Source organism: Oratosquilla oratoria, chromosome 9 (assembly GCF_046742065.1).
Source record: "Oratosquilla oratoria isolate Oo_2021 chromosome 9, ASM4674206v1, whole genome shotgun sequence".
Taxonomy (NCBI): Eukaryota; Metazoa; Arthropoda; class Malacostraca; order Stomatopoda; family Squillidae; genus Oratosquilla; species Oratosquilla oratoria.
In genome coordinates this window covers 50896654-50909557 of record NC_134785.1, presented here as the reverse complement: position 1 = coordinate 50909557, position 12904 = coordinate 50896654, and the positions used below count along the sequence as shown (strand labels likewise).

The 12904-nt window shown below is 35.9% G+C and overlaps 1 protein-coding gene across 1 annotated transcript in view; it reads left to right on the top strand.

The window, feature by feature from the left end:
• LOC143028399 (sushi, von Willebrand factor type A, EGF and pentraxin domain-containing protein 1-like) overlaps positions 1 to 12904 on the top strand; it is a 161421-nt gene that overhangs the window by 118926 nt on the left and 29591 nt on the right. Inside the window, exons 37-39 of the mRNA XM_076190411.1 lie at positions 5058 to 5211; positions 5316 to 5441; positions 5540 to 5769. Coding sequence (XP_076046526.1) covers positions 5058 to 5211; positions 5316 to 5441; positions 5540 to 5769 — 510 coding nt within the window. The remainder of the gene's footprint in view (positions 1 to 5057; positions 5212 to 5315; positions 5442 to 5539; positions 5770 to 12904) is intronic.

Sequence of the window (12904 nt, the reverse complement as noted above, 5' to 3'; positions counted from 1 at the left end):
CCCAGTTGCACCCTGGACCACACAAAAACAAGTTCACTGTATGTAACCCACACACACACACACACTTTCAACGAACGGACGGCTTGAAGAACGTTCTGAAGAAAAGTGCCGATTGTGGATCCCAACGCAAAGAGAAGTGCCTTTTTGTATTTACAGGGTGGGGGGAAATTGCTCGTGGGGTAGTGGGAAAGTAAGGAAAGAGGAGAAGGGGAGGGATTGCTGGGGAAATGGAAGGAAATGAGGAAGTAGAGGACTGGGCCCAAGCAGACCGCCGAAAAGTAAACAAACGACTGCAAACCCAACTGGAAGACGACGAAATGTCTAATAAGAATGTAAAGATTAGAAGTATAGATAGGAACAATACAGTAGAAAGTGATGAGAATATTTTCAAGGGATTTAAAGAGGGTGGGGGGGACACAAACCCCCCCCCGACTGACAAGACTAGAGGAGAAGGTTGATAAGGTGATCGAGGACTTGGAGAGTAGGTTAGGTCATATGAACACCATTTTACAAAGGGTTGAAAGATTGGAAGAACTAGAAAAGGCGAATAAAAACTTAACTGATGAAATAGAAGACCTAAAAAGACAGTTAAGAGATGTAAAGGTGGAGAATGAGGAATTGAAGAAGAATAGTAAAGAAAACAGAGAGACAATAGCTAAAGAAGCTAAGAATTGGAAAACAACCCAAGAAGGAAATAAGGTTTCATTCACTGACATAGTCAAACAGCAATTGAAAGAACATACTGAAGACTCAGTTATTAAAGTGATGAGACAGAAGGAGAATATAGTAAGAGATTTAGCAGACAAAAAGAAATGTATAATTATATTAGGAATGGAAGAGAAACACAACCCAGATAGAACCACAAGAATCAAAGAGGAAAATGAAAAAGTAAGCCAATTACTAGAATCAGTTCAGGAAGATGAACCAGAAATTATGAAACAAATCGAAGAGAAATTTAGACTCGGAAAGTATAGCACAGACAAGACCAGACCAATTAAGATTAAATTCAAGTCACAAACAACGGCAGAGAATATCTTATCCAAAACAGGGAAACTAGCAACAAGTGAACAATATAAAAAGATATGGATAAAAAGGGAAATGAATAAAGAGGAAAGAGAGGAAGAAAAGCAGAAAAGACTGGAAGCTAAGGCAAAAAACGAGAACAGAACGGAGTCAGAGAAAGAGAGATTCTATTGGAGAGTAGTGAACATGAAACTAAGGAAGTTCGACATACAAAAGAAAAACATAAGGGAAACAGAGAACACAATGGAAGTGGCAGAAAACTAAGAGTGTCTTACACAAATATAGATGGATTAATAACAGGATTGAATGAGCTGAATGATTATTTGAAGGAAAAAGAACCAGACATAATGGGAATTGTAGAAACAAAATTAAAAGGCCCACTGCCACCCAACAGTGTAGGACATGATGCATACAATTATTGGATTAGAAACAGAGAGAAAAAGCAAGGGGGTGGAGTTATGTTCCTGACTAAGAAGGATATAAACGTGAAAGGTGTTATATATGGAAAGAATACAGTAGAGATGATTATGATAGAAGTGGAAGACAGAGATAAGAAGAGCAGAAAATTTGTGATAAATTATGTGCCTCCAAAAACAGCCTCATGGGAGGAGAGTGAACATAAAAGTATGTTAGAGGACACAAAGATAACATTAAATAAAATAATGGAAGATGGAGGAAGAATAGTTATGATGGGCGACTTTAATTGCAAAGAAATCTGCTGGGAAGAAATGACAGTAAAGGGTGGAGACGACTCATGGGGAAATGCTCTACTTGAGATGATTACTGACCACACAATGACACAATGGATACAGGAGAACACTAGGTATAGAAATGAAAAAGAACCATCGAGACTAGACTTATTAATTACATCTGAACCTAGAATAGTGGACAAGATTGAATATAAAACACCAATAGGTAAAAGTGACCACATACTGATTGAACTGGAACTTAATGAAGAAAAATATATCAAAAGAAATGAACAATATAGAAAAGGAAGAATGATGTATGAAAAAAACAAACTTTGATAAAATAAGAGAATTCTTTCAACAAGAAAACTGGGAAGAAATATACAAAGAAGAAACATCAGTGGAAGAGAAATGGAATATTTTGACAAAAATTTACAAAAAAGGAGTGGAAAAGTATGTCCCAAGACAAAAACAAGAAAAAGAATATGTAAAATGCTGGTACAACAAAAGTTGTAGGGAGTTAAAAGACAAAAGAGACAAAGCCTGGACCAGATGGAAAAAAGACAGAAAACCTGAAAAATGGAAAATATATACCGGTTATAGAAATGAATATGTACAAACGTGCAGAGAGGAAAAGAGAAAATATGAAAAAGACATCATAGAAAAATGTAAAGATCAACCAAAACTATTCTACAGATTTGTAAACAATAAACTGAAAAACAAACAGGACTTGGAGAAATTAAGACAAGGGGAAGTTGAATACACTGAGGAAATGGAAATGGCGGAAATTATGAACAAACATTTTAAATCAGTGTTTACAAGGGAGAACATACAACCTGAAGAGATTGAATGGAAAGAGAAAGTCCCCCCTATAGAAGAAATAGAAGTATCAAAGAATGAAATATTGATACACTTGAGTAATCTTGATGTCAGAAAATCGCATGGACCAGATGAAATAGCAAACTGGATTCTGAAAGAATGCAGGAATGAACTGGCAGACAAAATACATAGCATAATAAGCAGTTCCTTGAAAGAAGGAAAAGTTCCAGAAGATTGGAAAAAAGCAAATATAGTACCTATATATAAAGGAGGAAATAAAGAAGAACCTACCAACTATAGACCAGTCTCTCTAACAAGTACAATAGCAAAAATTTGTGAAAGAATTATCAAAAGTAGATGGGTAAAATACTTGGAAAAAAACAACGTACTAAATCCAAGGCAATTTGGATTCAGACAAGGACGATCATGCGTCACCAATTTAATATGTTTCTATTCAAGGCTAATAGATATAATACAAGAAAGAGATGGATGGGCTGATTGTGCATTTCTAGACCTAAAAAAAGCTTTTGACAAAGTACCACATAAGAAGTTGCTTAAGAAACTAGAATCTGAAGGAGGAATACAAGGTAAATTACTAAATTGGATGGAAGACTTTTTGCAAGAAAGAAAAATGAGAGTAGTGATAAGAAACCAGCACTCAAAATGGAATGAAGTAATAAGCGGTGTCCCGCAGGGAACAGTTCTGGCCCCAATAATGTTTGCTATATATATTAATGATATGGATGAAGGAATTGAAAGCTATATGAGCTTCTTTGCAGACGATGCAAAACTACTGAAAAGAGTGAAAACTGAAGAAGATTGTGAATCACTACAGAGAGATCTAAATATAGTACAGGAATGGAGTAGGAAGTGGGAGATGGAGTTCAATACAAAAAAGTGTAGTATAATGGAATTTGGAAAAAGCAAAAACAGAATAACAGGAGCATATAAATTGGGAGAAGAAGGAATAAAAAAAGTAGAAAATGAGAAGGACCTGGGAGTCATTGTTATGAATAATATGTCACCTGAGAAACATATAAATAAGATTTTTGGAGAAACTTATAATTTAATAAGAACAATCAAAGTGGCATTTACATACCTGGATGAAGAAATGGTGAGGAAAATCCTAATCACCCTGATAAGACCAAGATTGGAATATGCAGCAACGATATGGTCACCAAGTACAAAAAAATGTATAAAAAAACTTGAAAGAATACAAAGAGCAATTACAAAACTGGCACCAACACTCTCAAAACTATCATATATATATACAGACACTCCTCAACTTATGTTTCAGTAAGTTGAAAATGAACGTAAGTTGTTACTGAACCATACATCCGTAAATTCTATTACTGTATCTTATCATTAATTATACACATAACATAACATAACATTGTAAAATAATAACATTAATTTCAAATAAATTAAATTCAAGTAACATAGATTGAGATGGTGGAGGAGGAGGGGGAGGAGGAGGAGAAGGATGAGGCAACGCGTGATTAGTTTGTCGTTTGTACAATGTAAACAATGGATGCAGCGTCATGCGCAAGTATCGTTTGAACTACGGAGAGTGCGTTAAACTAAAAAAATTCACTCAAAATTTTTTTTTTAAATTTTTTTTTTTTACTGTCAGTTCAAACATAAAATCAAAAAAACGTAAAACGAATGAACGTAAGTAGAGGAGCGTCTATATATATATATATATATATATATATGTAGATATGTATGTATGTATACTCAAACATATACAACAATCAACCACTTGTACCACACAATACAGCCTCACAAAAGCACATTTCCACCCAAATCCCAAAGCAAGCTCCTGAAGACAGATCACCAAATTTATGGCTTCATCCCCCCCCCCCCACCTCTAAACATGAACCCCACAGAGAAAGAACCACACTAACATGTTTGTGTTCAGGGCATCATCCAGCTATAAGACAGTACCAGCATAGAATAAGCCTCCTCACAGAATCAAACTGCCCTAGATAGAACCATCTTAAAGATGGCTTTTAGTTACTCATCTTGCAATGTCCCACACAAAATATTTCTAGACAACAACATATTTTTTCTTTTTTGTATGATGTATAGCTCTGTTTGATGGCCGTTGCTGTTTACCTGGAAGCTGTGGCTCTCCTGAAAGAGAGATCTGGAGCAGTGGATTGATTAATCTGCTCTGTAATTTTTCAAGTGGATGAAGGTTGGGAGGGGGTCACCATATAATGAATCTGTGGGAGTTAACCAGATCTAGCTGTCAGGGCCCTGCTGTGGAGGTGCTGTGTTTTGTTGCATTACCATGTGAAGGTGCTATATCTTAATTGCATTACCATTGACTTAAACAGTGTGGCAGGAGACAGTAATAACCTTTCATCCACAAGGTGCCAAGATAAGAGGGGCAGTGAATGGGCTTTGAATGGATGTGGGTTAGTTTACCTAGTTGTAGTAGTGTGTGTGTATGCCTTGAGTTGACCACACCTTTACATTGGAGAAAAGCCTCATTAGTATGCATGTGCAAAACTCTTCCCATAGGTAACTTATGACTGCAAACGAGGCTACCAATTAATTGGTACTGAATGGTCAACTTGCTTAGGTTCAGGCCGTTGGAGCCATGATGCACCACTTTGCAGGGAGATTCTATGTCCACCACCTGTTGCCCCACTTCATGGCTATGTTAAGTCTCTAGGTAAGTTCCATATACTGCAGAGATTTTACTGAATACTAATCAAATTTAATCAGAATTGCAGACAACCTGATAAAAAAAAATTAATATTGTTTTCCAATATCAAGGTGATCAAGTTGGAGAGATAGAGAACATTAAGGTTCCACCCACAACACAAGGAAAAGGTCAGAAAGGCAGGAAGGGTGGCAAAACAACGAAGTCTCACACAGGGTTTGGTAAACTGGTTGAAAAATGTAAGTATTTCAAATTATGTTTGTCTTTATCTCATCATACTTTGTATTGTGACTTTATTAATCACTTATTGATTTTTCTTTATTTTTACATTCAACAGTATATTATGTGGATGATAAAATTGTATATGAGTGTGAAGATGGTTTTAAAGAAGAAGGAGAGACCATAGCTTCTTGTGGTCTGGATGGACTTTGGTCTTCAATGCCCCCAAGATGTCAAAGAATATTATGCAAACCCCCTGAACTTCCAGAGTATGGTTTAATTGAAGGAGAAGATTACTCTTATGGCTCGTATGTAACCTACAATTGCAGAGAGGGATATGAACTACAGGTGTGTCTTTGTGTAGAAAACAGGATGTAGTTATCTAAGTTTGCATTTTTTTAATCAATATTACAGCAGGATTTATAATGTTCTCTGTATTTGAGAAAATATCTAATCTCTATCTATATACCAAGGGCCTCTTTCTCCTTATAAGGGAGGTAGCCAGCCAAGACAGGCACACAACCCCACCCAATCCACTCCCATTGTTTCCCTCTCATCTTAGCTCCGTGTGGATGAAAGGTCATCCCTGTCTTCTACCCATTGCCTGGGTCAGAGGCAGTAAGACAGTACATCCACAGTATTTATATGGTGACCCTCTTTCCTTGTCCCCTCTTGTGGAAAATAGAAAAGACAGGAAGAGATCCCCTCTGGCTACATCAGTATATCTATATATAGATTGACCTCTCATTAATGGACTAAAAGGGGGGTAACAATGTCCGTTGATGTGAATAATCTGTTGATTTGTAGTGGTTTTTGGGTGGCATAGTGATTGCACAGCACTAAACCACAGCACCAAAAACACCGAAAACACAGCGAAAACACTGCAAACACAGCTAATTAACGTCCGTTAATGAGAGGTCAATCTGTACAACCATTCTCTATTCACACCTATCCCATACCTTCTCTCTTCCCTGCTCAACAGATATTCCCCTCTTGCTTAAGGCTCCTTTCACCCCATCCATCCTTTTCATTTTTTGTTGTCCCCTACGATCATTCCATCCACCTTTTCTTTCCATGCTCTTTTTAATGGTCTTTCTTTCCTCATCCCACATGCTCAAGCCATCCCAATAATCTTTCATTCACCCCTATCTTCCAGCTCCCTTTCTATTCCCACTCTCCTCCTCATCTCCTCGTTTCTCATTCCATATTTCATCTCAAACACATTTAACTTCTCCTTTCTGTCTCTCTTAAATTCCAAGTCTCCACACTATACAATGCTGTAGTTACAACATTCCTTCATATAATCTCTTTGTATCCATTCCCAGATGCCTATTTCTCATGACACTTTTCATTCCTCCAAGAAATTTACTTGTTTCCCTCTTTCTACAGTCCACCTCCACCCATATTTCTTCATTTCCTACTACATGTGACCCCAAATACTTTAAACTGCCCACTTCCTCCAACATCTCTCTTCCAAGATTTCCAACTTGCTGCTACTCTTTCCATAAGAATGAAGGAAACTGCAAGAGACCATAAGGCCTACACTAGGTAGTTCCATGTCCATTACCACCTGTCATCACTATCCATAAAGTTGTCTAACTGTTTCTTAAAACAACTGATAGTTTCACGCTCACTATTAAATCTATTCTATTCATTGACAACCCTATTAGTAAAACAATTCTTGCCTATTTCCTTCTTAAATCTAAATTTGTCCAATTTAAATCCATTACTGCAAGTCCTGCCCTGTTGTCTTAATAAGGTGACCTTGTTTGCATCACCCTTGTTAAAGCCTTTGATTCACTTGAATGCTTCTATTAGATCACCCTGCACTCCTCATCTTTCAGAGAGTGTAAGTTAAGGTGACTAAGCCTCTCTTCATAAGGTAAATTTCTGAGCCCATGTACCATTTTGGTCATTCTCCTCTGTACTGATTCTTGTGAATTGATGTCCATTCTATGGGACAAAGAACAAAACTGTATTGCATAGTCAAGGATGGGTCTAACTAACACTAGATAGTATTTGATAATTTCCTCTGCACTTCTATTCGTAATACTCCTAGCAATGAAACCTAATGCTCTGTTAGCTTTATTCCTGGCATTAATGCACTGTTTCCTGGATTTAAGATCAGGACTCACTAGAACTTCCAAGTCTCGTACTCAGTTTTCTTTAAAATTGTATTATCTAAGCTATATATGTTTTTGGGGTTGTGTATCCTTATGTTTAACACACTGCACTTTGAGATATTGAAGTCCAATTGCCATTTCACCAACAATGTGAACAATTTGTTAAGATCATCCTGCAGAATCTCGCCATCATCTCCTGACCTAATTAGTTGTCCTATTTTAGTGTTGTCTGCAAACTTACTAATGTCACTATTATCCCCATTATCCAAGTTGTTTATGTACAAAATAAACAATAAGGGACCCAAAACAGACCCCTGGGGAACTCCACTAGGAAAATTCCCCCATTTGGATATTACATCATTTATGGTGACCCACTGTTTTCTGTCACTGACCCAAGCTCTAATCCATTCTAACACTTTTCATTATAAGTATAAGATAAAGAAGGCAAAGAGGAGAGCAGATCTGAAATGGGGTAAGAGTATGACAAAAAAAAATTGAAAGTAATGAAAAGATGTTTTGGAAAAATATTAAGAGAGGAAGAGGAGGTGAATCAAGTAGAGAAAAAAAGGTAAAAGGTGCAGATGGAGAGATGATAATGGAAGAGAAAGCAGTGAGATGAAGATGGAAAGAGTATTTTAGGGAGTTGCCAAATGTAAAGGAGAATAGGGAGGGAAAGGTAGTTGAGTGGGAAGCACTAACAAAATGACTGTGATGAGTGAGGAAAATGGAGGAGAAATAAGGAAAGATGAAGTGAAGGCTGCTGTTAAGATGATGAGAGCAGGTAAGACACTTGGGTTGGATGTCATGCAGAATGTCTGAAAAAAGGAGGTACAGTGATGGTGGACTGGCTGGTGAGGTTATATAATGTTTTTCTAAGAGAGGGTAGAGTCCCAGAGGACTGGAGGAGTTCCTGTATAGTTCCGCTTTACAAGGGAAAAGGGGTCAGGTGTGAGAGTAGTTTCAGAAGGATCAGCTTGTTAAGTGTAGTTGGGAAGGCTTATGGGAGGGTCTTGATTGAGAGGATTAGGAGAGGAACAGAGGGAGTAATTGGTGAGGAACAGTGTGGGTTTAGGACAAGTAAGGGTTGTGTAGATCAGATTTTTGTGGTAAGACAGATATGTGAGAAAGCTATAGGAAAAGGTAAGGATGTTTTTTGGGTTTTTATGGATCTGGAAAAGGCTTATAACAAGGTAGATGGATAGGTGGAAAGCTGTTAAGAGCAGTCAAGAGTGTTTATAAGAGTAGTAGAGCTTGTGTTAGGATAAGAAATGGAAATAGTGAGTGGCTTGAGGTAAAGGTGGGACTTCGTCTGGGATGTGTTATGTTACCTTGGCTGTTCAATTTATACATGGATGGGGTGGTGCAAGAGGTAAATGCAAGGGTAGTGGGGATTGGAGATAGTTAAAGAAAATGGAGAAAAGTGAGAGATAACCCAGTTGTTGTTTGCTGACAACACTGCTTGTAGCAGGATCAGAGGAGAGATTGAGGAAGCTAGTGACAGAGTTTAGGAAGGTGTGCAAAAGAAGGAAATTGAAGATAATTGTGGGTAAAATTAAGATGAGATGTACAGGGGGATAAAGTGGCAGCAGACTGGAAATGGGTATTAAGGAAGACTGGAGGAAGTAGTTTTAGATACTTGGGTGCAAATGTGGCAGGAAGGAAGGAAGGAGTAGAGGTGGAGGTAGAATGTAGATTGAGAGAAGCGAGTAAATGCCTTGGAAGATTAAAAAATGTAATGAGAAATAGACATTTGGGAATGGATGCTAAAAGGAAATTGTATGAAGGAGTGATTGTGCCGACAGCACTGTATGGGGTAGAAATATGGAACATAAGAGAGGAAGAGTTTGAATGTATTTATTTACCTAGTTTTATTATAAAGGAAGGGAGCTATGCTCGTAGTGACCTGTCTTTGTATCTTTCAGCATCTAGTTTGTTCTTAAATTCTTGTATGGTTTTTGCACACACTGTTACCTCATCCACTTTGTTCCAGACATCCACCACTCTGTGTGAGAAAATATTCTTTTTCAGATCTCTTCTTTAACTATCCTTTTTTAATTTCTTTTCATGTCCTCTTATTTTTCTTTTATCCCACTTTAATAAATCTTCTCTGTCAAGGACTTCCATGTCTTTCATGATTCTGTAAATGGCCAGTAGATCTCCTCTTTCTCTCCTTTGTTCCAGGGTTGGTAGTTCCAGTTTGGACAATCTTTATCTGTATGTCAATTTTGAAAATGTTGGTGCCATCTTTGTTGTTGCTCTTTGGTCTTATCAGTGTGACTAATATTTTCTTTACCATTACCTCATCCAAGTAGTTAAAGGCCACCTTTATTAATTTTAGTGAATTGTAGGTTTCTCTGACAATTTTGTTAATATGCTTGTCTGGTGACATGCCTCTGTTAATAATTACTCCGAGGTCTTTTTCCAAGCTAACTTTTTTAACTTCCATTGTACCAATTTTATATTGCCCTGATACTGTATTTTCACTTTTTCCAAACTCCATTATACTACATTTCTTAATGTTGAAGTTCACTTCCCACTTTTTGCTCCATTCCCAGACTTTGTCCAGGTTTCTCTGTAGTGACTCAGTCTTTTTCTGTACACACTCTCTTTAGTAGTTTTGTGTCATCATCAAAGAAGTTCATATAACATTCTACACCTTCATCCATGTTATTTATATACTGTATATGGCAAACATTATTGGAGCCAATAGAGAACCTTGTGGGACTTCACTTATAATTTCTTCCCAGGTTCAGTTTTTGTCTCTAAGTACCACCCTCATTTTTCTCCTGTTCAAGAAATCTTCCATCCATTTCATTAAATTTCCTTGTACACATTCTATTATTTTGAGTTTTCTTAGTAGCTTTTTGTGTGGCACTTTATCAAATGTCTTTTGTAAATCTAGGAAAGCACAATCAGCCCTACCATCCCTTTCTTGCATTATTTCTATTAGCCTCAAGTAAAAACAGATCAGGTTAGTGGTACATGATCTTCCATGCTAATAAGAACACGGGTACGTGTGTTCACTTAGTGGTCTACTTTGCATGATCTTCCATGTCTAAAGCCAAATTGTTTTGGATTAAGTATACAATTTTCTTCCAGATGTTTAATCCATCTACTTTGGATCATTTTTCACATATTTTAGCTTATATGCTTGTAAAGGAAACTGATCTATAGTTTGTTGGGTCTTCCTTATCTCCCCCTTTATATATTGGTACAGTATTTGCATTTTTCCAATCATGTGGTACCTTTCCTTCTTTGAGTAATCAATTATCATATATATTTTCTCTGTTAGTTCATCTATACATTCTTTTAGTATCCAATTTGCAATTCCATCCGGACCATGTGATTTTCTGACATCAAGGTTTATTATTTGGTCCCTTATTTCTTTCTGTGTCACAATTATTTCTTTCATTGGGGGGGATCTTTCTCTCTGTCCTTCATCCCAATTTTGTGTATTTTCAATTGTGAATACAGATTTAAAATGTTTGTTCATAATTTCAGCAATTTTTACATCTATATATTCGACATTCCCTTGATGCTGTTTCACTATTTCTATTTACCATTTACATACCTGTAGAATAGTTTAGGTTGGTCCTTACATTTGTCTATAATGTTTTTTCAGTTTCATTTTTCCCTGCATATTTTTACATATTCATTTCTTAGTTTGATATATATTTGCCACTTATCCTTTTTTTTTTCCTTTCTTCCACCATTTCCAAGCTTTATGCCTCTTATCTTCAGCCTCACTACATTTTTTGTTGTACCAGCACTTAATGTACACCCTTTCCTGCTTCTGCTTTGGTACGTATTTATCTATTCCTTCTTTATAAATTTCTTTTAATATATTCCATTTCTCTTCCATCTTTGTTTCTTCATTTAAGAAGTTTTCCCAATTTACTTTTTGAAAGAATTTTCTGAGTTTCTCAAAATCTGTTTTGTTGTACATTAGTCTTCCTTTTCTGTGTTTCTCATTTCTTTCCAAATCAGTTTCTTCTTTTAGTTTGAACTCTATTAGTATGTGGTCACTCTTCCCAATTGGTGTCTTGTATTCCATTTTATCCACAATTTCAGGCTCTGACATAAATATTAAGTCTAGTCTCAACGGTTCTTCATTGTTTCTATATCTGGTATTTTCCTTTACCCATTGAGTCATTGTGTATTCAATGGTCATATCCAGTAGTATATTTCCCCAAAGGTCTTCTCCACCTTTCACTGTCATCTCTTCCCAACATATTTCTTTTGAGTTAAAGTCACCCATAATTACTGTTTCCTCCTTTCAGTAAGTCATCTAATGTATGATTTGTATCTTCCAACATTTTGGAATGATCACTCTGTTTCCAATATGTTTTTGGCAGCACATATATTACTACAAATTTTCTATTTTTCATGTCACTCTTTTCAACTTTTATCATAATTCCACATTATTTTTTCCTTCTATTATCTTTGTCACATTTAAGCCTTTTGTAATCAAAAACATGACTCCACCCTGTTTCTCCTTACTATTTTTTATCCAGAGGTTGTATAAACCTTGTCCTACAGTATTAGGTGGTAGTGGACCTTTTAATTTTGTCTCCACAATTCCCATTAACTCTGATTTCTCTTCTGCCAGATAGTTGTTTAATTCATTTAGTCCTGAAATCTTGCCATCCACGTTGGTATACTTTATTTTTAATTATTTCCTTTCTCCATTTTTTCCTTTATATATATATATATATATATATATATATATATATGTATATATATATATATATATATATATATGCAGACAAACCACTGTGAAAATGAGATGAGACGAAAGCGCTCTGTCTCATCTCTCATTTTCCCAGTGGTTTGTCTGCATGCTAGTATCACGCATTCAAGTGATTTCTTCATATTTATATATATATATATTTATATATATATATATATATAAAAATATATAAAAATATATATATATATATAAAAATAAAAAAAAATATATATATATATATATAAATATATATATATATATATTAATATATATATAAACTATATATATATATATATATATATATATGCATATGCAAAGTAGACCACTTGGAAAAAAGAAACTAACAAAGCAGAGCGCTTTCATAATATACGAAAGCACTCTGCTTTGTTAGTTTCTTTTTTCCAAGTGGTCTACTTTGCATAAGTGAACACATGTACCCGTGTTCTTATTAGCATATATATGTATATACTGTATATACCATTTTCTTAGCCTCAGGTCTAGTACTCTCCAAAAAATTCATTCTTTTCAGTCTCTTTTCTTCTCTCTCTCTCTTTCTCTCTTTTCCATTTGCTTCATTTCAGGGTGTCCCGCCTTTGTATCTCAATGTCTAGTTTGCTCTTAAATTTGTGAA